The 22,845-nt window shown below is 47.6% G+C and overlaps 2 protein-coding genes across 2 annotated transcripts in view; one reads left to right on the top strand and one right to left on the bottom strand.

Moving 5' to 3' along the window:
* The first annotated feature begins 733 nt into the window (after nucleotides 1-733).
* On the top strand, nucleotides 734-14,844 carry LOC103189138 (leucine-rich repeat-containing protein 40). The gene is given in 16 exon segments (XM_007909433.2): nucleotides 734-928; nucleotides 1,589-1,770; nucleotides 4,671-4,744; nucleotides 5,579-5,610; nucleotides 5,613-5,707; nucleotides 5,851-5,974; nucleotides 7,105-7,247; nucleotides 9,051-9,223; nucleotides 9,580-9,670; nucleotides 9,861-9,906; nucleotides 10,531-10,639; nucleotides 11,253-11,360; nucleotides 11,852-11,962; nucleotides 12,512-12,589; nucleotides 13,484-13,669; nucleotides 14,233-14,844. Coding segments are annotated over 16 exon segments (1,803 nt in total). The 5' UTR covers nucleotides 734-783; the 3' UTR covers nucleotides 14,339-14,844.
* A 4,780-nt stretch (nucleotides 14,845-19,624) lies between these two features.
* The window catches only part of lrrc7 (leucine rich repeat containing 7), a 35,894-nt gene continuing 32,673 nt past the window's right edge, over nucleotides 19,625-22,845 (bottom strand). Inside the window, 3 exon segments of the mRNA XM_042335575.1 lie at nucleotides 19,625-19,732; nucleotides 20,350-20,424; nucleotides 22,656-22,748. Of these exon segments, the coding sequence (XP_042191509.1) occupies nucleotides 19,625-19,732; nucleotides 20,350-20,424; nucleotides 22,656-22,748 (276 nt within the window).

Here is a 22,845-nt window from a genome sequence, read left to right on the forward strand (position 1 = left end):
AGATTTACTCGGTTAGCACCAGGGATGAAGGGGTTGAGTTATGAGGATAGGCTGACCAATTTGGGCCTATATTCTCTAGAATATAGAAGAATTCGAGGGGATCTTATAGAAACCTATAAGATCATCAAAGGGCAATGATCGAGTAGATAGTGGGAGATTGTGTCCCCCGGTTGGAGAAACTAAAACCAGGGATCACAACCTTAAAATCAGAGGCCAGCCCTTTCGCACTGAGTTGAGGAAGAACTTCTTCACTCAAAGGGCAGTGAATGTATGGAACTCACTACCCCAAAGGGCTGTTGACGCTCAGTCCTTGAACATATTCAAGACTGAGATAGATAGATTTCTTACTGCAAAAGGGATTAAGGGATATGGGGGTAAGGCAGCGTCAGGTTATTAGCTGGAGTTAGATTAGAAGATCAGCCATGATTGAATGGCGGGGCAGGCTCGAAGGGCCGAATGGCCTCCTCCTGCTTCTACATGTTATGTTAAGCGCTGCACTTGTAATAGAAGTATTACAAAATATACCGTATTTGTATACGAAACATATAAATTTACAGTATATTCTGTTAAGCGCTTTGAGACGTCTCGACGTCGTGCTGAGGCTCTACATCAAAGGCCAGGATTACTGTTGTATTATTATTGATGATGGCCTGTTCTGGTGAAGCCTGTGGGGGGGGGGAACTACATTTCCCAGCATGCCGCTTTGCGCGGCGCGCATGCGCCCTGCGTCCGTGCGGCGCGGCCTAGCGCGGGCGGCGGCTGAAGGAAGCCTCGAGCCCTGCAATGTCTCGCCAGAGAGGCGGCAGGTTCGCCAAACCCCGGGCCGGCTTCCAGCCCGACAGCCAGCAGCCGACCGTGGCCGCGGGGTTAATCAAAACCGCCAGAAAGAGTGGCCAACTGAACCTGTCCAACAGGGGCCTGACTGAGGGTGTGTGTGTATATATATAGGGGGGGGGGGTGTAGGGACTGTGTATGTGCTGTGTGTATATGTAGGGTGTGTATATTTGGGGTGTGTATAGGGACTGTATATGCTGTGGGTATATATGGTGTGTGTATAGGGACTGTATATGCAGTGTGTATATTTGGGGTGTGTATAGGGACTGTATATGCTGTGGGTATATATGGTGTGTGTGTATAGGGACTGTATATGCTGTGGGTATATATGGTGTGTGTATAGGGACTGTATATGCTGTGGGTATATATGGTGTGTGTATAGGGACTGTATATGCTGTGGGTATATATGGTGTGTGTGTATAGGGACTGTATATGCTGTGGGTATATATGGTGTGTGTATAGGGACTGTATATGCTGTGGGTATATATGGTGTGTGTATAGGGACTGTATATGCTGTGTATATTTGGGGTGTGTATAGGCACTGTGTATATGCTGTGTGTATATTTGGGGTGTGTATAGGGACTGTATATGCTGTGTGTATATTTGGGGTGTGTATAGGGACTGTGTATATGCTGTGTGTGTATATATATATATATAGTGTGCGTATAGGGACTGTGTAGATGTGTGTTTAGGGGATTGTGTATAAGCGTTTAATTGTTTGGTCAATGATGCTGTTTTTTTCTCTCTCACGTAGTGCCGCAAAGTGTGTGGCGGATAAATGTGGATCCTCCGGAGGAACAGAACGTGAATGTCTCCTTTGGTGCAAGCGATTGCTGGTGGGAACAGACTGACTTGACTAAGCTGATCCTGGCCTCTAACCGACTCCAGTGCTTGTCTGAGGACATCCAGCTCTTGCCAGCCCTTACGGTGCTCGATGTAAGGACAAGTCATGTTACATTTTGAACCGGTCAGGTTAACCATTGGTGTGGAAAGTGTGATAGCAACAACAACAACTTGCTTTTATGTTGAGCCCCTCGCACAGGGTAGCGGCCCAGAGCGCTTGACAGTGGCGGAGCGTAACACCGAGCTGGGGGATGGGGAGGTGACCCTAAGCACCGTCGAAGAGGAAGATCTTCAGGCGTGACCTAAAGATAGGGAAGGAGGGGGGAGAGGCAGAGGGAATACACGATGAGTGTTCCAGAGTTTCAGGACATAGTGGCTGAAAGGGCGACCACCCGGGGTGGAAGCGGAGAGCACGAGGGACATGCAGGAGACCGGAGCCAGTTAAGTGGAGGCAGCGGTTGTGGCTGCCTGGAAATGCTCCTTGGAAATGCTGATGAATCAATCGCCTGCTCTATTCTGTTTAACCTGCCGCTGGGAGCACGGGAATGCGGAAGCCAAGTTTCTTGTTGAGTATTAAGTAATTGTGTGAGAGCCCTGTGTCTCTTCTGAAGCAGAGCAATTTGTACTCTTCGCAAGGGACGAAGCTAATAATTAAGTACAGTACATGCTAATGAAACTTTTGATCTTGCCTGTCTTACCAATTCCAGCAAAGGATTGATTACAGCCCTGGCTAATAACTTAGTGTCTCTAAAATAGTAACTTAATTAAGTGAAGTCCTGTAGCTCAGCGGTTAGAGCACTCGCTTTGCAAGCGAGAGACCTGAGTTCAATTCCCGGCAGAGGGCGAAACCTTGGTCAAATTTCCTTACTCCACACAGAGCCTAATAATAATCCCTCGAAAACCAAAAACAATAATAAATTGGTCATTTTCAATCTACGACTGTCTGTGGGACATCGTTGTGTGCAATTGGCTGCCGCGTTCGCCCACAAATATACAGTCAATTCACTTTACAGTGTATTCTGTGAAGCGCTTTGGGACGTCCTCCCGACGTGAAAGGCGCTATATCAAATGCAAGTATTATTATTATTAATCAATTGGTTCATCCTTCCAACGTGAAAGGCGTATAAATGTACGTTGTTGTGAAACCTAGTCTAAGCTTCGCCTACAAACTCAACGACAACAACTTGAATTTATATAGCAACCGCAGAGAATGAAATTCCCCGGTAATAATCCCTTAAAAAATAATAATCAATCCATGGCTGTTTGTGGGACACTGCTGTGTGCAATTGGCTGCTGTGTTTCGCGCACAAAATATACAGTCAATTCATTTTACAGTATATTCTGTGAATTACATTGAGACGTCTCAAAGACATCTCAAATTAAAGGATTATTCTTATTGGGCGTCATCAAACAGCAGCAACAACAACAAAATTGCATCATCAAGCAGCAACAACAACAACAGCGCCTTTCACATCGGGAGGACGTCCCAAAGCGTTGGATGTATCGTCACATGACAGAATTCTGTTGGTTTGTTATAGTTATCCCACCGCTCCTGATTCCAACCCCCTGCTTAGGTGCAAACCCTTGGCTATCCAGCACCTTGGGACATCAACCCGCCGTGAAAAGCTGAGCTATGGAGTCCTGTAGCTCAGTGGTTAGAGCACTCGCTTTGCAAGTGAGAGACCTGAGTTCAATTCCAGGCAGAGGGTGAAACCTTTGGCAAGTTTCCTTACTCCACACAGAGCCTAATAATAATCCCTCCAAAACCAAAAACAATAATAAATTGGTCATTTTCAATCTACGACTGTTTGTGGGACATTGCTGTGCGCAATTGGCTGCCGCGTTCGCCCACAAATATACAGTCAATTCACTTTACAGTCTATTCTGTGAAGTGCTTTGGGACGTCCTCCCGACGTGAAAAGCGCTATATCAAATACAAGGATTATTATTATTATTATTAAAAGCACCAATTTCTTGTTATGAGGTGGTGAGGTTCCTTTCACAACCAAGGAAGCCCACATGATGCATAGTGTGTTTGTTAACTAACTGAATAAAAAACACACATTAATAAACTCTTGTGTGATTCTTCCTCCCACAGCACCTCACCTGTAAGTGACTGTTATTTCATGCGCAGTTTAGCAGTGAGTGTCTTGGGGCTGTTTGACTGTGAGAGTGAATCAGAGACAAGCCCAAATCTCTCCCTCCCTAACGTGTGTGGGGGTGGGGGTTGCAAATGCTGAGGCCAATTATAGGTCTAACTCCTGTCCTTGCTGAGATCAGCTAATTTATTATTAATAACAATAATAATCCTCGCATTTCATACAGCACCTTTCACATCAGGAGGACTTCTCAAAGTGCTTCACAAGGTATATTGTAGAATGCAATGACTTTATTTTATAGGCAAATGCAGCATCTAATTTGCATACAGCAATAACCCACACACAGCCATCAAGTGAATAATTAATTTGATCTGGGGGATTGTCAGCCAGAACACTGGGAGAGAGAGGGATGGTACCTCTGACATGACAGCACTCTTTCCTGCCCCCTTCCCCGCCTCCCACCCAGGCTGACATTCCAATGCAAGGGAGGAGACGGAGGGAGGGAGATCAGCATCCACTGAACGAATATTACTGTTATTCCGAGCATAACAGCAGAGCATCCCTGAGTGTGACCTCAATTAGATTGCCTTTACCTGTCCCCTCGAGATGAACTGTTCCAGCATAACAGTAATATTCGTTCAGTGGATGCTGATCTCCCTCCCTCCATCTCCTCCCTTACATTGGAGTGTCAGCCTGGACCATATGAGTTGTAAATCCTGATAATTTAGCACAAACTTGGATTGTAATACCTGTTCTCTACCCACTAGCAATTGGCAGTGGGGTTAACTGTTTAAAGCAGTCATTTTAATTTATAATATGGTTAAATGAAATAAAAGCGCTTGACCCAGTGATAAACATTTGTTATGACGTGACTTTTTTTTCCCTAACGGTTAGGTCCATGATAATCAGCTGACGTCCCTTCCTCGTGCCATCGGGACCCTGGTCAATCTCCAGAAACTCCACATCAGGTACAGCAGAGCATCCCTGAGTGTGACCTCAACCAAATGCCTTCACTTGACCCATCGATGAATTGTTTCAGCATAATAGTGAATTTGTTCAGTTTATATTGATCTCCCTCCCTCCGTCTCCTCTTGTTTCCTCCCTCCCTCCTTCTCTGTCCTTCCCTCTCTCCTAGGGACACTCAAGCCATTAATAGCCTTGACCCACCAGTCGTAAGACTATTCAAAGGTGGCGGCAGCCAGAGGAGGAGAGGTGGAATGAGGGAGGAATGATTTGCTCTGTGTGTGTGGTGGGGGTGGAGGATGGATACTCTGGTCTAGGCAGTGTGGGCAATGACGGAGTAAGCTGGGGGGAGTGGAGTTGATTGTGGAGCAGATTAATTATTTGCTGCATTCATTGTAAATACTTTTAAGAGGCACGCGAGCACAGTCATTAATCATACGGGGCAGGTGTGGGAGGAAGGGAAACCTTGCACGTCCAAACATCCCCGTTGATGTATGAGGTTACATTATTTAATACAATGTTTGGCGCTTTAACGAGTGCCGTTTCATTAATCAAATTAAACCTTGCTCGACGAGGCCACAAAGGAAGGTTTTTTTTTCTTTCTTTAAGCAAAGTACAAATTGGATTTGGGCAGAAATTACTCGAGATTAAATAGTTTGATGCGAATTGGAAGAATCTTTGAAAACAAAAACTGAAAAGGTAGTGAGAGTGGGGTGAGGCGGGAAGATGCGAACTAGCATGACGTGATCAGAAAAAAAAAAAAAAATTCCTCTTTCTCTGTTCTCCTTTCCCCACCTCATCCCCCACCCCCTCCACACATACACACCGGGAATATACAGCCACAATAAGCTGAAGGAGATGCCAGAAGAACTCTGGGTTTGAAGCACCTGAAAAGTCTTCACTTCCAACACAACGAAGTGGAGCAGGTGCCGGACGGAGTGGGGCAGCTTGTACACTTGGAGGAATTGGTGAGTCGTCATCCTGCTCTGAAGTCCACCTGGACGGACAACAACAAATTGCATTTACACAGCGCCTTTCCCGTCGGGATCGATTGTCGAGCGCTGTGGGAATACTTATATATCTCCCGTCTGCCTCTTTTTTTTAACGACAGGACGTGTCCAACAATCAGCTCTCGTCGGTGCCGAGCAGCTTGAGTGAGCTCACCAGTCTGCTGCGGCTGAACCTGGCCAACAATAAACTGCGGAACCTGCCCCCAGAGATCAGCCGGATGAGCAGTAAGACTCTGCCCTGTGTTACCTCGCTGTTTGTGGGTTTTCTCACCGCACCAAATAAATAACAATAATCCTTGCGCTCAACGGGCTTCGGCCTGCACCACCTCCTCCACCCGGCCCTTCCCACCATCGGCGGTCGGGCCTTCAGCCTCTCTGCCCCTCACCCTTTGGAATTTCATCTACGATCCCTTCTCCTCGCCCCCTCTCCCTTGCCTCCTGCAAGGCCTGTCTCAAGACCCTCCTCTTCGACCGAGGATTCGGTCACTCTCCGACCCCCACCCCCGGTGCCCTCTCCCCCTCCTGATCCCAACCCGCCAGCTCGGGTCCAAATCCCTGACTGTCCAGGGCTTTTGGACGTCCTCCCAATGTGAAAGGCGATGTGTAAGTGTAATTTGTTGTTTAATACAGCACCATAGAATCTTGGAATTGCAGACATTTACAGTGCAGAAGGAGGCCATTCGGCTCGTCAAATTCTGACAGCCTCCCTGAGCAAGTCCCACTGCCCCGTTCTATCCCCAGACCGCTTTAAGCCTTTAAATATCACATATTACTTCCCTCTTGGAATCCCACAATTGACTCTACACCTTTCACGTCAGGAGGACATCTCACAAGCGCTTCAGTAAAATCTAGTGACCGTGTTTTGTAGGTGAACGTAGCAGCCAATTTGCACACAGCGACGTCCTATGAAGTCTTTCATAGCTGTTTGTGGAACATTGCTGTGCATAAATTAACTGCAGCATTCATCTACACAATGGAGTCACTGCACATGACAGAAACTTTGAGAAGTAATTAACTTCCAACACATTTTTACTTTGCTTTGAGATAATCAGTTTTAGGCTTTGTATGAAATGCTAGGATTATTATTGTGAAGTATATGAGATGTTGTCATGTTGGGGGTGGGGGGGGTGGGAGGAGAAGAGAAATAACTCTCTTCCCCCAATCCCTCCACCTTTCCGCCTCCTTCCCCCACGACTGAAGACCTTTTTTCTTCGACCGTGCTTAGAATCACCTGCTCCCCCCCCCCTCCAGCTTAGTGACAGGCTTCGCCACTGTTAAGCGCTTCAAGACGCTGCCCTGTGTGAAGGATTCTGCGTAGGATGTTGTTGCTTACTAAGCTTTATCTAACTCTGAAGGTCTGAAGCTGTTGGATTTGACTCGGAATCAGCTGGAGTCGGTGCCCCCGGAGTTGGCGAAGATGGTGTCCCTGGAGCAGCTGTACCTCAGACACAACAAACTCAGGGGGCTGCCCGAGCTGCCGTCCTGCCAGTTCCTGAAGGTGCGACATGAAGACCGAGACGTTCAGCATCGCGTAGTCTCCTCATCCCGTGCGCGCACATAGTCTCCCCAGACTGCCTGGCTGAGTAGTCCGGTTCCTGACCACTCCAGTGGACTCTCATAGCTATTTGTGGAACATCGCAGTGCATAAATTCACTGGCTCATTCACCTACACAATGGAGTCGCTGCACATGACAGAAACCTTGAGAAGTTAATTAACTTCCAACACCAATTCGCTTTGAGACGTTTGGTGTTAGAGGTTTTGTATCAAATGCAAGGATTATCAAATGCTTCTGATGACAGTCCAGCCTGTTCGTTGGCAGGATCTGGAAGGACAGACCTGTCTCTGGGGCAGGAAATCCTCCCACTCAGCTCCTGTTAACCCTGCAAGCCAAAGCCCTAGGTAGGATGGTCCTACCTGGACAAGCAGTGGGAAAGCTTGTCAAATGGTGCTCTCGATGGCAAGCTACATGGTGTTAGCGGGTTAGACTTCTTAACTCACCCTTGGGGTCCCCAAGCCTTGGCTTTTGCCAACCTGCGTCTATTGCTCTCCAGAATTAGGTAAGCAGGATACATCCCTCCCGGGACAGAGTGCACATTTCCATTGCAGACACAGGAAGATTTCCATGTGTAGATGATATACTGTACATATGTGGAACCCTATCTGGTTCAGAGACTCTTACATTGTGACAGGGGTCTCAGGATCATCATCAAAAGCATCAACAAGATGGGCTTATAAAGTACCTTTCATGTGTCAAAGCGTTTACAGAGCTAATATGGGCAGTGAGCAAGGGGGGAGTGGGAATGACTGACCAAGGCATAGTCAACAAGGAAGGTTTGAAGGCAGGGAGACAGACCGTTTCAAAATCCTCCTAGTGAGAGAGAGAGAGTCAGTCACTTACAGTAAACACTGTGAAGTGCTTTGAGTCCCCCTCCGGATGTGAAAGGCGCTGTATCAAATATTATTATAAATACACAACCACCACACTTGACAGCGATTCCCCATGAGGAGCTTTGAGACGTTTTGACATTCCGGGCGCTCTCTCATATATATATATATATAAAAAAACCTTGCATTTGATATTCTTGCCTTATCACTTTGTTGAGGCGTCTCAAAGCGAGAGATTTAAAACTACAAGCTGCTCAATAACTGAATCCTGCAGAGAGATGTAGGTTCCCACAGGAGCACTATAAATAGGGCACCTTGCTTCTGTCTGTCAGCGCAGAGGAGAGGAGCTGTAGACAAGCAGTGAGAGTCAGGGGAACATTAAGAATCTGGCCGCATTTTTATCCATGAGAAAAAGGTTACAACATTGTAGACTTGAGCCCACAGCTCTGGTCTGGTGGAGGGGGCGAGGGTGGATCTGGGGGAGGGTGCTACATTATAATGATAATGATAATAATAGTCCTCGCATTTGATATAGCGCCTTATCACGTCGTCGAGACGTCTAAAGCGTTTCACAGAACGTGCTGTAAAGTTGATTGACTGTATATTTGTGGGCGAAACGCGGCAGCCAATTGTACACAGCAGCGTCCCACAAACAGTCGTGGAATGAGTGACCACATTAATAATAATATACAAAATATACAGTCAAATCACTTTACAGTATATTCTGTGAAGCGCTTTGAGACACATCAACAACCTGATAAGGCGCTGTATCAAATGCAAGGAATTTTGTTAAACGCTCTGGCACACGACCCTACGTGAAGGGCGCTACATAAATGCAAGTTGTTGTTGAGACGTTTCAAGAGTTACCCAAGTCGTTAAACGGCGAGAGTTTTAAGCTGCTTCTCACCCACGCAGGAACTGCACGTTGGGAATAACCAAATCGAGTATCTGGGGCCCGAGCACCTGAAGAACCTGAGTGCCATCAGCGTGATCGAGCTCCGGGATAACAAGCTCAAATCCCTGCCCGACGAAATCCTCCTGCTGCAGGGCTTGGAGCGCCTGGACCTGACAAACAACGACATCAGCAGGTCAGTGATGTCCGTCCCGGGTGTGTTTTTTTTTGTGGGGAGTAATGCTTCCCTGGGGGAACGGTGGGTCTGAGGAGGGGCTGGGCCAGGTTTGGTGGAGGGGGCGAGGGTGGATCTGAAAGAGGGCCAGGTAGGCCTAGGCTGTTCTGGGGGAGTGTCTGGGCGGGGCGGAGGCAGTTGGGGGGGGGATGGGGCTGGAGGAGGCGCCAGGTGGTCCAGAAGTGGGGCCAGGGGGCAATTCTGAGGGAGGGACTGGGGCGAGGCTGGGGAGGAGCCTGAGTCAGATTAGTTTGAGTGGGGAGTGCTCTGCGTGAGGGGCACTACAAAATGCAAGTTGTTGTTGTTGTTGTTTACAGCTTGCCTTACGCGCTGGGAAACCTTCCCAAGCTGAAGTCTCTGCTCCTGGAGGGTAACCCCCTGCGATCCATCCGCAGAGATATCCTTAACGTGAGTAAACACTTCCAGGATCCGGATTCCTGCCATAGAGTGTGTGAGGAAAATCCCTCTCGTGGTGGTCGGTCCCAGACTCTTCTCCAATGGGAAGGCCAATGGTAATTGCCGGGGGTGAGGCATGACAGATTGGAGAAGGAGCTGGGCTATATAAATGTAATTTGTTATTATTGTTGATTGCTTTCAGAGAGGAACACAGGAGCTTCTCAAGTACCTAAGAGGCAGAATCCAAGGTACAAGCTGATCTCGTGGGTCATTGTCGGACGGTCAAGCTTTCAGCCTCTCTGCCCCCACCCTTTGGAACTCCATCCCACAGTCCTTTCGCCTCGCTCCCTCCCTTGCCTCCTTCTAAATGCGTCTCAAGACCCTCCACTCGGTCCACGCTTTCGTCCACCGTCCTAACCCCACCCTCCCTACCCTTCCACCCCTCCTGATCCCAACCCCCAACTCGGGTCCAAATCCCTGACTGCCCAGCGCCTTGGGACGTCCTCCCGACGAGAAAGGCGCTGTGTAAATATCATTTGTTGTTATCCAACTAGCGCTTAGGGAGCTCCGAGAAGCATTAGATATAGTGGCAGATTCTCTTAAGTCATACTGGGTTTTGTTTGGTTTTTACAAACCGTAGCTCGGCTTCTAGATATAAATTCCTGTCTGGTCATAAACCTGCACCATAAAACCTTCCCTAGTTTCCTGATCGAAAATTGTCCAAATAACAACAACAAATTGCATTTACATACTTTACAATGTATCCTGTGAAGCACTTTGCGACGTTTCAACGACGTGATGAGCTGTACCAAATGCAAGGATTATTATTATTTTATTATTATAACCACGATTTTAATCTCTTTTTAATTTAGAAGAATCAAACGACCAAAGTGTTGGCTCCACGATGACAGCTATGACCCTTCCGAGCGAGTCCATTGTGGACACCTATTCTCTTGGAACCCTGAAGGTGCTACAGTACAGGTGGGTCCTGGGCTCCTCAGAGGGAAGCTGAGCTGTCTTTCAGGTATGGTTTATGTACCTGCGCCACCCAGTGAAGAAGGGACTTTCCTGGCCGACAATCACCCAAATAACAACAGATTGTATTTACACAGTGCCTTTCATGTGGGGTGGACATCCTGAGGTCCTGGACAGCTCAAGGTTTGCACCCGAGCTGGGGGTTGGAATCGAGAGGGATGGAGGCAAAGGAAGGGTGAAGGTGGGAGGGTGACCGGAGGCCCGGCCGAAGAGGAAGGTCTCGAAACGTGCCTTGAAGGAGGCAAGGGAGGTGGCGAGGCAGGGGGGTTCTGGGTTGGAGATCTAAAAGCTGCGGGCAAAGAGGCTGAAGGCCCGACTGCCGATGGTGGGGTGGGCAGGGCAGGGGCACGTGGAGCAGGCCAGTGCCTGCTGAGCGGAGGGAGCGAGCAGGTTTGTAGGGTTTTAGTTGATCGCAGAGGTAGGTAGAGCAAGGCAAGACTCTGGATGGCTTCAGAAGTGAGATAAACTGGTTTGTTTGCCTTGTGACTGCCCGTGGGACTTTGCAGAAATGGCTGCCTTGTTTCCAGTGACTGAGAATCTTCCTCCCTTTCTGTTCCAGCGACCGGAAAGCCACCGCCGTCCCACCCGACGTGTTCGATGCCGTGGGAGAGATTGCCATCACAACCGCCAATTTCAGTAAGAACCTGCTAACAGAGGTTCCCTCCAGGTACGTCTCCTACACTTAGATTGTGGTGTCAGTGGTGCTCTCGCCTCTGAGTGATGTTGGTTTGAGTGCTCGTCCCCTCCCCATATCAAGGCCTTTGACTAACGCTCCAGTACAGTGCAACAGGTGAGCGGGCAAGTTGTGGTGACGGAGGCACCGTTCTTCTGAACCCAGGTCTCGTCAGCGCCTGTTGATGTTAAAGATCCAGCAGTTTATGCTGTATCATTAGAGCATGGAGTGAAGGTTTAGACTGTGGGCCCATACTTCCAAAGTGGGGGCTTGGACCCACTAGCCTTTGACTGGCTAGCAGCTGAGCTGATCTGCCACATAAGTAACGGTGATATAACAGAAGGAGTGGGGAGGGGGGGGTGAATAGAGGAGGGGGGGTGGGTGGGCAGGCAGCTGGCTCCATGGAAAGTCAGACAAGAGACAAACGACTTGTGTGGTCTCGTGTCACGGTTTAGTTTATTCATGTTGTTTTCCCTCTACTCTAGGATCACGGACTTCAAGAACACAGTCACCGACGTGAACCTGGGGTTCAACAAGCTGGCTTCCCTGTCCTCGGAGTTGTGTGCACTCCAGCGCCTAACACACCTGGACCTCAGGTACATGAGGGACCAGACACACACATCTGGCCTTTAGAGACAACAAAAGCGAACAACCATGAAGTAAACCACCGTTTGTTCTTAATCTTTCGGACAAGTCCCCCCTTTTCCTACGCCCCCTCCACCCCAACTGCACAGACCAAAATACCGGGGCTCGAACCCACAACCTCTGACATTGCAGTGTTTCTCCCTGCACCGTCCAGGAGAGCCCACCTAATGTTTGAACTGAAAGCCCCTGTGTGTGTGTGTGTGTGTGTGCGCGCGCGTGCATGGTGTGTGTGGGTTGGGATGCATGAGAGTGCATAAGTGTGTGTGTGTGCATGAACATGTGTGTGAATGAGCGTGTTTGCGTGAGTGTGCGAGTATGAGCATGCGTGTATGTGTGGCATGAGCGCGCGCGTGTGTGTGTGTGAGCGCGTGCGTGCTTGGGAGTATGTGAAGATCTTGAACCTGCAATTGTGGCAGCTGAGCCCGGCTGACACACAAGTGACAGTGTTAAAGCCTGGGTTGGTGTCCAGTCTTAACCATCTGTCTGTTCCCTCACTGAAGGAATAACCTTCTGGCCTCACTGCCTGTGGAGATGAAAAGCCTTCAGCGGCTACAGACTGTCATCCTGTCTTTTAACAGGTCAGAGTTCAACTCACTGCACTTAATAACATTAATAATCGTTGCATTTGATGTAGCACCTTATCACGTCTTTGAGAAGTCTCAAAGCGCTTCAGGGAATATACTGTAAAGTATAGTGACTGTATGTTTTGTTGGCAATACGTGGGGTAATGTAGCGGAATTTATCATTCCTGTATTTAATATAACTCCAGCGCCTCAGGATTTTCTCTCGACGTGAAAGGCGCTGTACAAATGTCATTTGTTGTTGTTATTGTAAACCTCACAGCGCTTCACAGGGAAGGTCAAGTGTAGGAACGCTCCCTTCTTTTTTCCAACAGCCTCGGGATCTTGAACTTCCATCCTACCCTTTCCTAGGGATATTTGTCAATTCATAAACATTGCTTTAATTTCTGCCCAGAGCGTAATCCTGTGTTAAGAACATAACATAACCTGTAAAAATTGCTACACAAAGAAAGACCACGGTCAATCCTATTTGCCTTCCACCTTGCACGTTCCATGTCCCAAACTATAATAATTATCATGTCTTCACAACGCCTCAAAATGCTTCACAGAATATACTACAAAGTGAACTGATTATATATTTTGTGAGCGAAACACGGCAGCAAATTGCACACAACAGCGTCCCCACAAACAGTCATGGATTGAGGGACCAAATTTATTATTATTTTCTTGAAGGAATTATTACCCCCGGAAAAGCGATCTGCCAATCAATTAACAAGCGGGTTCCAACTTACTGCTGGGTAAACAGACCTGTGGAGTAAGGAAACTCGTCTAAGTCCCTACCTGGGAATCGAACCCTGATCCTCTCGCTTGCGAGGCGAGTACTCTAACCACTATGCTACAGGACTCCACATTCACTACTCGTTCACTGAAGTATTTGTATTCTGTCGGCAGGTTTAAGGAATTTCCTGAGGTCCTGTACCATTTCCCAGCGTTGGAAACTCTTCTGCTCGGCAATAACCAGGTGGGCTCCATCGATGCTCCCCGCCTGGCGAGCCTGGATAGGTTGACGACTCTGGATCTGACGAACAATGACTTGCTGCACGTTCCTCCCGAGCTGGGGATGTGCGGGAGTCTCCGGTAACACCGCCTATACAGCACTTAGACTCTGTAGCTAATTGTCCAGCTGTTAAACCAGGCGACAGGTGGCTTTCAGCCACTTATGCCAACACTCCCGCTCACCAAACTCCTTGCCTCCTCCCTATATGTAGCTGCAGGCAATTCGGAACTTTATATCTATCTGTCTGTGTATTTGACTGTGTGTGTGTATCTATCCATCTGTCTTTGTATGTATCTCTGTCTGTATATATGTCTGTATGTGTGTATCTGACTGTCTGTGTGTATCTGTGTGTATATCTATCTGTTTGCGTGTGTCTTTGTTTGTGTGTCTGTGTGTATATCTGACTAACTGTTTGCACGTGTGTGTTTGTGTATATGTGACTATCTGTGTGTGTTTGTGTATTTGTGACTATCTGTGTGTGTTTGTGTATCTGTGTGTGTATCTGTCTCTGCGCTCGTGTTGGGGGTGGGGGTCGGGGGAGTAACACTCGCGCTTTTATGCGGGTTTAACGTTTCCCAAGGTACAATGTACTGAGCTGTTTTTTTTTTCTTCCTCCTCCCTCTCTGGTTGCTGTTTGGTACAGGAACCTCCTGCTTGATGGAAACCGTTTCCGAACCCCACGGGCAGCGATTCTGGCCAAAGGTACAGCTGCCATCCTCGAGTACCTCCAAAGCCGCATTCCTACATAAACCTGCACTCGTTGGGAGCCAGGGCTGTGAAGGTGTTAATCAATTAACAACACTTTAATTGTGGGAGAAGGGGAGCTGAGAGGGGAGGTGCTAAGTGGAGATTAAGTCTAAATTTGCTTTCTGATTACAGATCGGTAAGATTTCTTATGTACACACCCGCACATTGTGCGTCCCTCGCTGTGTGTGTGCTTTCTGCATGCGTGGGTTTGTGTTAACAGGTTTAAGGACCCATCACAACAGCTGTGTGTGCGTCTCCCCCCCGGTCAGGTCTCATGTGTCCCACTTCTCCTTAGACATGAAAAACCATTGAGAGGTATAATGTGCCTTTGTGCTGCTTGCGATTTAGTCTCGTTGCTGTGACATTGTGGCCTCCTGCCCCTCCTCCCCTGCTGGCCGAAATCTGACCGAAACACTCGTGATTTGTGTGTGACGTTTTTTTTGCACCTTTTTTTTAAAAAATGAATCACTTATTTGTTTGGACACGTGAATAAACTCGATCGAACCAACCAACCATCCCTGCAGTTGTTTTTTTCACTGTGTACGGTTCTCGCCAGTGTCCTTGCTGGGGGAGGGATGGAGGGGGAGAGAAGAGACGGGGAGGGGGAGAGAGAGGTGGGGGGAATATATAGAGGTGAGGGGGAGAGAGGGAGGGAGAGAGGGGGGGAGAGAGAGGTGGGGGGAATATATAGAGGTGAGGGGGAGAGAGAGGTGGGGGGAGAGATGGAGGGAGAGAGAGAGGGGGAGGGAGGAATAATCACACCAGGTGGGAGCTCCGGAAATTGAAAATCATTAACACAGTTTTTATATTTTGACAAGAGCATCAATACATTAAGAATTCATTGAAAGTCAAGCCTAAAAATCTGAGGAGTTTTATAAAACAGACTGCGAGATTCAGTGACAGAGGGAAAGAAGGGAGGGAAGGAGGGAGAGAAAGTGGGAAGGAAGGAAGGAAGGAAGCGGCAATTGAAGGATGAATCAAACCATTAAAGCAAGGGGGAGTTGGTGTTATTTACAGGGGGAGTAACAAGTTAAATTAACATCAGTTTCATTGAAGAGACTCAGTACGTTATTCCAAACACTTAGTTAAATACAGCAACAGAAATCTCAGTACTTTCAAAGCCGAAAAATGGCTCAGTTTATAATTTTTTGCACCCACATTGGATGGGAGTTTGTACTGCGTTTCATTTCTCTTTTTCACTCGCTCAATTACTCTCTATCTTTCCCTCTCCGGTTTAAAAAATAATTCTTCCAAACATATACAAAATGGAAGAAGGCAAGAAAAATTCGTCCAGATCACACACAAAAAGATATATATTGACGCTTCGAGATGCAATCCCACACCCTGAAGGATGCTGTATAAATGCTAGTTGTGGTTGTCAAGAGTAATAATATTAATAATAATCCTTGCATTTGATATAGCACCTTATCATGTCGCTGAGATGTCTCAAAACGCTCACGGAATATACTGTAAAGTGAATCGACTCACTTGTGGGCGAAACGCGGCCGCCAATTGTGCACAGCAGTGTCCCACAAACAGTCGTGGATTGGGTGACTAAATTATTATCATTTTTGTTTGAAGGGATTATTTCCCCCGGAAAAGCGATCCGCCAATCGACTAACAACCGGGTTCCTACTTACTGGTCGGTAAATAGAGGCGCGTGGAGTAAGGAAACTTTCCCAACGTTTCGCCCTGCTCGGGAATCGAACCCGGGTCCACTCGCTTGCGAGGCGAGAGGTCTAACCCACTGAGCTACAGGACTCCACAAAAGTCAATGGAACTTGGAAATTAAACCAGAAGAGACTTGAGAACCACGGGAACATCTGAACGAGCAACTTAAATCAACTCCTTTCTCGTGGAACTAAGGAACCTTAAAAAGCGTCAAACCTCTTTATTCCTTCGTCCCGGTCGTCCATCCGTTTTGTTGTATACACACACGCATGTACGCACAAGCACACGTCAGCGAAATCCGGTAAAAACCTCCCAAGAGCAGCTGCAGATGAGTTTTACATTCACATTCATCTAAAATGAGTCAAAAGGTATCTTTTTCCTCTGTTTAAAAAGCATCGCCTCCCGACGCTTTTCCGTATTTACAAAATACTGCGTTTTTTTTTTAAAGAGACAAAAATTTGACCAATAATTTTTTTTCGGTATTTACGAATCTTGACATATACAAAAAAAGTGACGATTTACCCCCCTCTCTCTCTGTCTCTCTCTCTCTCTCTCTCTCTCTCTCCCTTTCTTTCCCCAACTATTTCCTCCCACACCCCCCCCCCCCAAAATACCTCCGCACCTTGTGTTTTTTTTTATTTCAATATTTCACACCCACAAATAAAAGCTACATGTTTGCGCACATTGATTCCACTTTCACAAAGCAACCTGACCTATGATGTCTCCACTGACCGCCACCAACTGTGTGTGTTGGGACCGGAAAGAATATATATATATATATATAAAAAGCAATAGAAAAAAAGTCTTCAGAATATCAGCATTTGTATTCATAAACGGGCAGGTTTGTGAACATTTACTTTTGTCCTGACAGCTCTAGACTTATGATAATAATAATAACCGTGTGTTTGCCTTGTTCACGGCTTCGAGACGTCTCAAAGCTCTTCACGGAATATACTGTAAAGTGTAGTGACTGTATTTTGTGGGTGAAATGCTGCAGCCAAATGCATTGTGGATTGAGTGACCAAATTATTATTTTTTTGAAGGTGTCATTAACCCCAGAAAAGCATTCCACCAATCAACTAACATCCGGGTTCCTACTTGCTTCGAGGTAAACAGAGGCATGTGGAGTAAGGAAACTTGCCCAACATTTTGCACTGCCTGGGAATCGAATCCAGGTTCTCTTGCTTGTGAGACGAGTGCTCCAACCATATATATATATATATATTATATATATAAAAAGTAATAGACAAAAAGTCTTCACAATACCTGCGTTTGTATTCATAAAAAGGCGGAGTTGTGGACATTTATAATAATAATAATCCTTGCGTTTGATAGAGGAGGACGCCTCAAAGTGCTTTTCCCTATTTTACTGTAAAGTGTATTGAGGGTAAAACTTAGGGTTGGGGTTAGACAAAAGAAACAACCGTCTGGGCTCCAAATCTCTGGAACTCCCTGCCTCAATCCCTTGTCCTCACACCTGCGTTCAAATCCCTTCACTCCCGGGCACCTCCCTACCTCTTCGACCTCCTCTCTCCCCAATCCACCATCCGGTCACCAGTCTTCTGCTCAACCCTTGCACTTTCTGCTTCATCATTGGAGGTCACGCTTTCAGCCACTATGCCCCGAAACCTTGGAACAATCTCCCCCAGTCCCTCCGCCTTGCCCCCTCTCTCCCCTTTCTCCAAGTCCCGCCTTAAAACCTTCCTTGTCGACCATACTTACGGTCGTCTACCGACCCCCCCACCGGCACGGAGACAGGCTCCGCCATTGTTGAGCGCTCTGAGACGCTGCCCTAAGCGTTATATAAGTGCACCCGGCTGACCCCAATCAGATATACAGTATCTATTTTTAAATCCCACTTTAATACACCTACCCCTTTGAGCGCACTTTTGGTCACCTCTCCCCGGATGCCCGACCCCAGCACCGCTGCGTGTGAGTCTCCCCGAGACACAGTCAGGCGTGCGAGGCTCTGCGTAAATGCAGGTTGTGGTAGTTGGCTTCCAAGTTAAGGGAGAAACTTGAGCTGTTGTCAAAATCTGGTTGTCCCAAAGTGCAAACGAGTAAATCCAGCCCCCTTCGGACTTCCTTTACACTTTCATTTGGGGCGGGAGAGGGGGTGGGGGTAGGGGGCAGCGGAGGGGGCAGGCATCAAAACATCTTGCAAGAAAATGATTCCTTTTGCATTAACCCCTCCAGAGCAGTCTCGGATAACCTTTCACAACTCCTCTTTAAAGAGTTAAATTACTCTCTGCCTTTAGCACTTGTCAACTCCCGAAACGTCTACCCCGGTGTCTCCGTGCTCGCAAGCAGCCGGGAAGGGTCACGGGGGTGGAGAGAGAGACGCCCTTCCCTTTTCTCGTAGAGACGCGGAGATCTCTGAAGTCCACCGGGATGGGGTGAAGGCGGGGAACTCGTTTAAAGTGACATACGAAGGATGGCGTCTCTGACAGTGTGTAACACTCCCCCCCCCCCCCCCCAGCGTTGGGGCATCAGCCTAGACTCTGAGCAATAATAATAATATTAATAATAATCCTCGCATTCGATATAGCGCTTTTCACGTCTTCTGGACATCTCAAAGTGCTTCACAGTATACACTGTATTGTAAAGTGAATTGAGGGTGTATTTTTTGTGGGGGAGGAGGGGGGTGGGTTGGTGGTTAGAGGCTAATTTGGGCTGGTTAAGGATGGGCAAAGGCATTTACAAGTGTACAAGGCGGTGCTGATATAAACGTCAGCAAAGTTCCGTGTTTGCTTCTGAGCTCTTGGTAATCGAACAAAAAAACAACACCCTCTCTCCCTCCCTCCCTCCCTCCCTCCTTCATTCAAGAAACAGGTTGTGTATCCTTTATCTATCTATCTATCTATCTATCTATCTATCTATCTATCTATCTATCTATCTATCTATCTATCTATCTATCTATCTATCTATCTATCTATCTATCTATCTAATCTATCTATCTATCTATCTATCTATCTATCTATCTATCTATCTATCTATCTATCTATCTATCTATCTATCTATCTATCTATCTATCTATCGATCTATCGATCTATATATATATATATATATATATATATAAAAACTGGTTTAGCAGACAACGTGCTGTATTAAGCGACCACAGGCCGACAGGTTTTTTTTGGACGGACGTCAAGTCTTAAACACCAACTTCACAAATGAATAAAATCTCGAGAAAGCGAGATACCAAAAGGTACCCAGTTGAGAGAGAGAGAAAGAGAGAGACACACGTCTCTTGGTATCGAGGTTTGGGGTCTCTGCATCCTCCACCCACCCACCCACCCCCACACTCTCCCTCTGGCTATCTCTCTCCCCTCTTCCCCTCCCTCCCTCCCCACGCACGCACACACACACACACATGCACGCACACACACACACACGCACACGCGCGCGCACACACACGCTCCCATTGTTACCATTGATCCAGCAATTGGTACAAAGAAAAAAAAGGGAGAGGCTGACAGGTCAGTCCGTTTGGGCGTTCTTTTCGCGGGAGACGGTGGAGGGCGCGAGGGCCAACGAGCTTCCATTGAGTATTTCCTGCGACGGGGGGGAGGGGTGGTGTGTGTGTGGGGGGGGGAAGGGGGTGGGAATGACAATGTCTAGGCTGTGATTTCACGCTGGATAATCAGGTCCACCGTGCTCTGAAAGCTCTTCAGGAGATTCACAGCCTTTTCATGTTCCATATGCACAAAGTTATGTCCGTTAGCCTGGAAGGAGAAGAAATATTGAGCTTTATTGTGTGTGTGGGGGTGGGGGGGGAGCTTGGGGGGGAGGTTCAGTCTCCCTTGAGAGTCCGAGACACTCACTCCGACCCTCCTCCCCCTCCCACACACACGCGCTTAATTAATGATAATAATCCTCGCATTTGATAGAGCGCCTTAACACGTCTTCGAGACGTCTCAAAGCGCTTTGCAGAATGTAATAATATAGTAATAATAATCCTTGCATTTGATGCAGCGCTTTTCACATCTTCTCGACGTCTCAGAGCGCTTCACAGAACATACCGTAAAGTGAATTGACTGTACATTTTGTGGGTGAAACCCGGCGGCCAATTGCGCACAGCAGAGTCCCCACAAACAGTTATCGATTGAGTGACCCACTGTTTTTAATGGATTTATTTACTTTGGAGGCATTATTACTCCCGGAAAGTGATCTGCCAATCGATTAACAACCGGGGTTCCTACTTACCGCTGGGTAAACAGAGTCGCGTGTGTGGAGTAAGGAAACTAAGGAATTGTCCCCTGCCCGGGAATCAAACCCAGGTCCTCTCGCTTGCGAGGCGAGTGTTGTAACCACTGAGCTACAGGAGCGAGATCGCTCTCACCTTCAGGATCTTGTCTCCGGGCTGCAGGAGGTTGGATGCGGGGCCATCGGGCTGCACTCTAGTGATGAAGATCCCCTGTGGGAAGACGAGTGAGAGTCATGGTTTCACTTCATCGGTGACGAGTGACTCACAGTCATCCAGGACAGAGGGGGAGGAGGTGAGTGAGGCAGCGAGCGGAGGTGGGCGAGGAGGGGGGTGCGCGAGTGAGGGAGGGAACGAAGGAGGGAGGGAGCAAAGAGGGAGGGAAGGAGCGAGGGAGGGAGCGAAGGAATGGAATTCAGCCTTAATAATAATAATAATAATAATAATCTTTGCATTTGATAGAGAGCTTTGACAATTTGTTGAGATGTCTCAGAGCGCTTCACAGGGTACACTGTAGTGGAGTAACTGTGTATTTTGTGGGCGAAACACGGCAGCCGATTGCACAAGGCAGTGTCCCACAAACAGTCATGGATTGAGTGACCACATTATTATTATTATCGAAATAGTATTGTCTTAATATGTTATTATTATTTATTGTCATTTTAAAGCATTTCCTCTTTTTTTGGGTGGTAACTAACGTCCCCACAGATCATTATAATAAATAATGGAGAACGATGTCTCAAAGAGTATCATTGGGAGCACTGAGCAGCGAGAGAGAGAGAGAGAGAGAGAGATTTCAGGTTGTGAATCAAAAGCTCAGCCAGACAGATACCAGAAACAATATTAATAGTAACTAATCCTTATCACATCAGCGAGACATCTCAAAGTGCTTCGCAGGATTCATTGTAAAGCGTAGTGACTGTGCGTTTTGTAGGCAGTCAAATTTGTGCACAGCCGGGCAGTCAGCGAGAGAATTTACTTAGCAAAGTGAAGTAGTTCATGGACTCGGGTCTGGTGGAAGCAGCTTTAAAGCGATGAGCAGAAGATTAATTGGGGGAAAGAGTAAAGGGGAAAACAGTGGAGATGTCTTATAACGCAGTAGTGTTACCAGTCAGTGCTCCCGCAGGCAGTGACAGAGGCGACTGATGAGCCGAAAGTCGGCCAACTTTTTTAGCCTGATAAAACCGTTGTTTTGAAGCGAGCTAACTGGGTTTCTGAGCGAATTTTGGGATGTTGTTCGATGGGAGAATTGTCAGCGGGGAATGGCCTACTCCTGTTTCTATGATCATGAAGGAGGGAGGAGTGTTCTAAGAGAATGAACGTCAGAACACGACAGCACACAATAATAATCTTTGCATTTTGTAAAGTGCCTTATCACGTCTTCGAGACGCCTCAAAGCGCTTTGCAGAATATACTGTGAAGTGAATTGACTGTATTTTTTGTGGGCGAAACGCGGCAGCCACTTACGCACAGCAGCGTCCCCACAAACAGCCGTGGATTGAGTGACCGAATCATTATTTGTTTTAAAACATTGTTTAAGGGAAATAAACACAAGCGGGGGGTTGTGCATCATTTGTAAACCATGTGTTAACACAGCCACATTATACGCGACGTGTAAACCACATGTTTGGCAGCTGTAGAGGGTAGACGCAGGTGTAAACCACGGCTGTAATATAACCCTGTACTCGCCTTGTGCTAAAACACGGAGGGAATTTTACACGGGTACAGGTGAGTTTTTATAGAATCATAGAATCCTACAGCACAGAAAGAGGCCATTCAGCCCATCGTGCCTGTGGCCGACTCTTTGAAAGAGCTACCAACTAGTCCCACTCCCCCGCTCTGTCCCCATAACCCTGCAAAGTGTTCCTTTTCAAGTCAATATCCATCACCCTTTCAAAGCTCTCCACAGCCTTCCTACCTCTGCGACCTGCTAACCTGATATCAACCTGTCTGCTCCACGTCCCCCGCCCTGCACGTCCCACCATCCGTAGTCAGGCTTTCAGCCTCGCTGCCCTCATCCTCTGGCACTCCATCCCACTGTCCTTTCGCCTCGCCCCCTCCCTTGCCTCCTTCAAGCCCGTCTCCAGACCCTTCTCTTCAACCTCCCGACGTGAAAGGCGCTGTGCAAATTTAATTTGTCGCTGTCGTTGTAACAAGTCTCTGGGTAAAAATGTTGCATGTGGTTTACACATGACGTATAATAGCCCCCGGCGGGGGGGGGGGGGGGGGGGGGGAGACAGACCAGGCTCAGTGTTTCTGTCTAATGAAATTCCACTTTCACCGACTTACACCATTTCCCTTGACCATGTGAGGCTGGCTTCTGCTCATCCTTTGATAGATGGGATCAACCTAAGGAGAGTTAGCGCAGGGTTAGGTTACTGACAGTCACCAGTAACATCTCCCCCACCCCCACCACGCTCTGCTTCGCTGTGACAGACGATTACCATGTCAGATGGCTTGAAGGGGTTCGCCTGCCCGCCCAGGCCTCCACTGATGCTGAAGCCCAGTCCAGGGTTTTTCTCTATCCTCACACAGAACTGGGCGATAAAGAGAGACGAGAGAGAGAGAGAGGGAGAGAGGGTCAGGCCTAGAGCACCACTGTGACCTGCTAACTCCATATCAACCTGTCCGCTC

This window comes from Callorhinchus milii, unplaced genomic scaffold (genome assembly GCF_018977255.1).
Source record: "Callorhinchus milii isolate IMCB2004 unplaced genomic scaffold, IMCB_Cmil_1.0 Scaffold5, whole genome shotgun sequence".
In the NCBI taxonomy this organism is placed as follows: Eukaryota; Metazoa; Chordata; class Chondrichthyes; order Chimaeriformes; family Callorhinchidae; genus Callorhinchus; species Callorhinchus milii.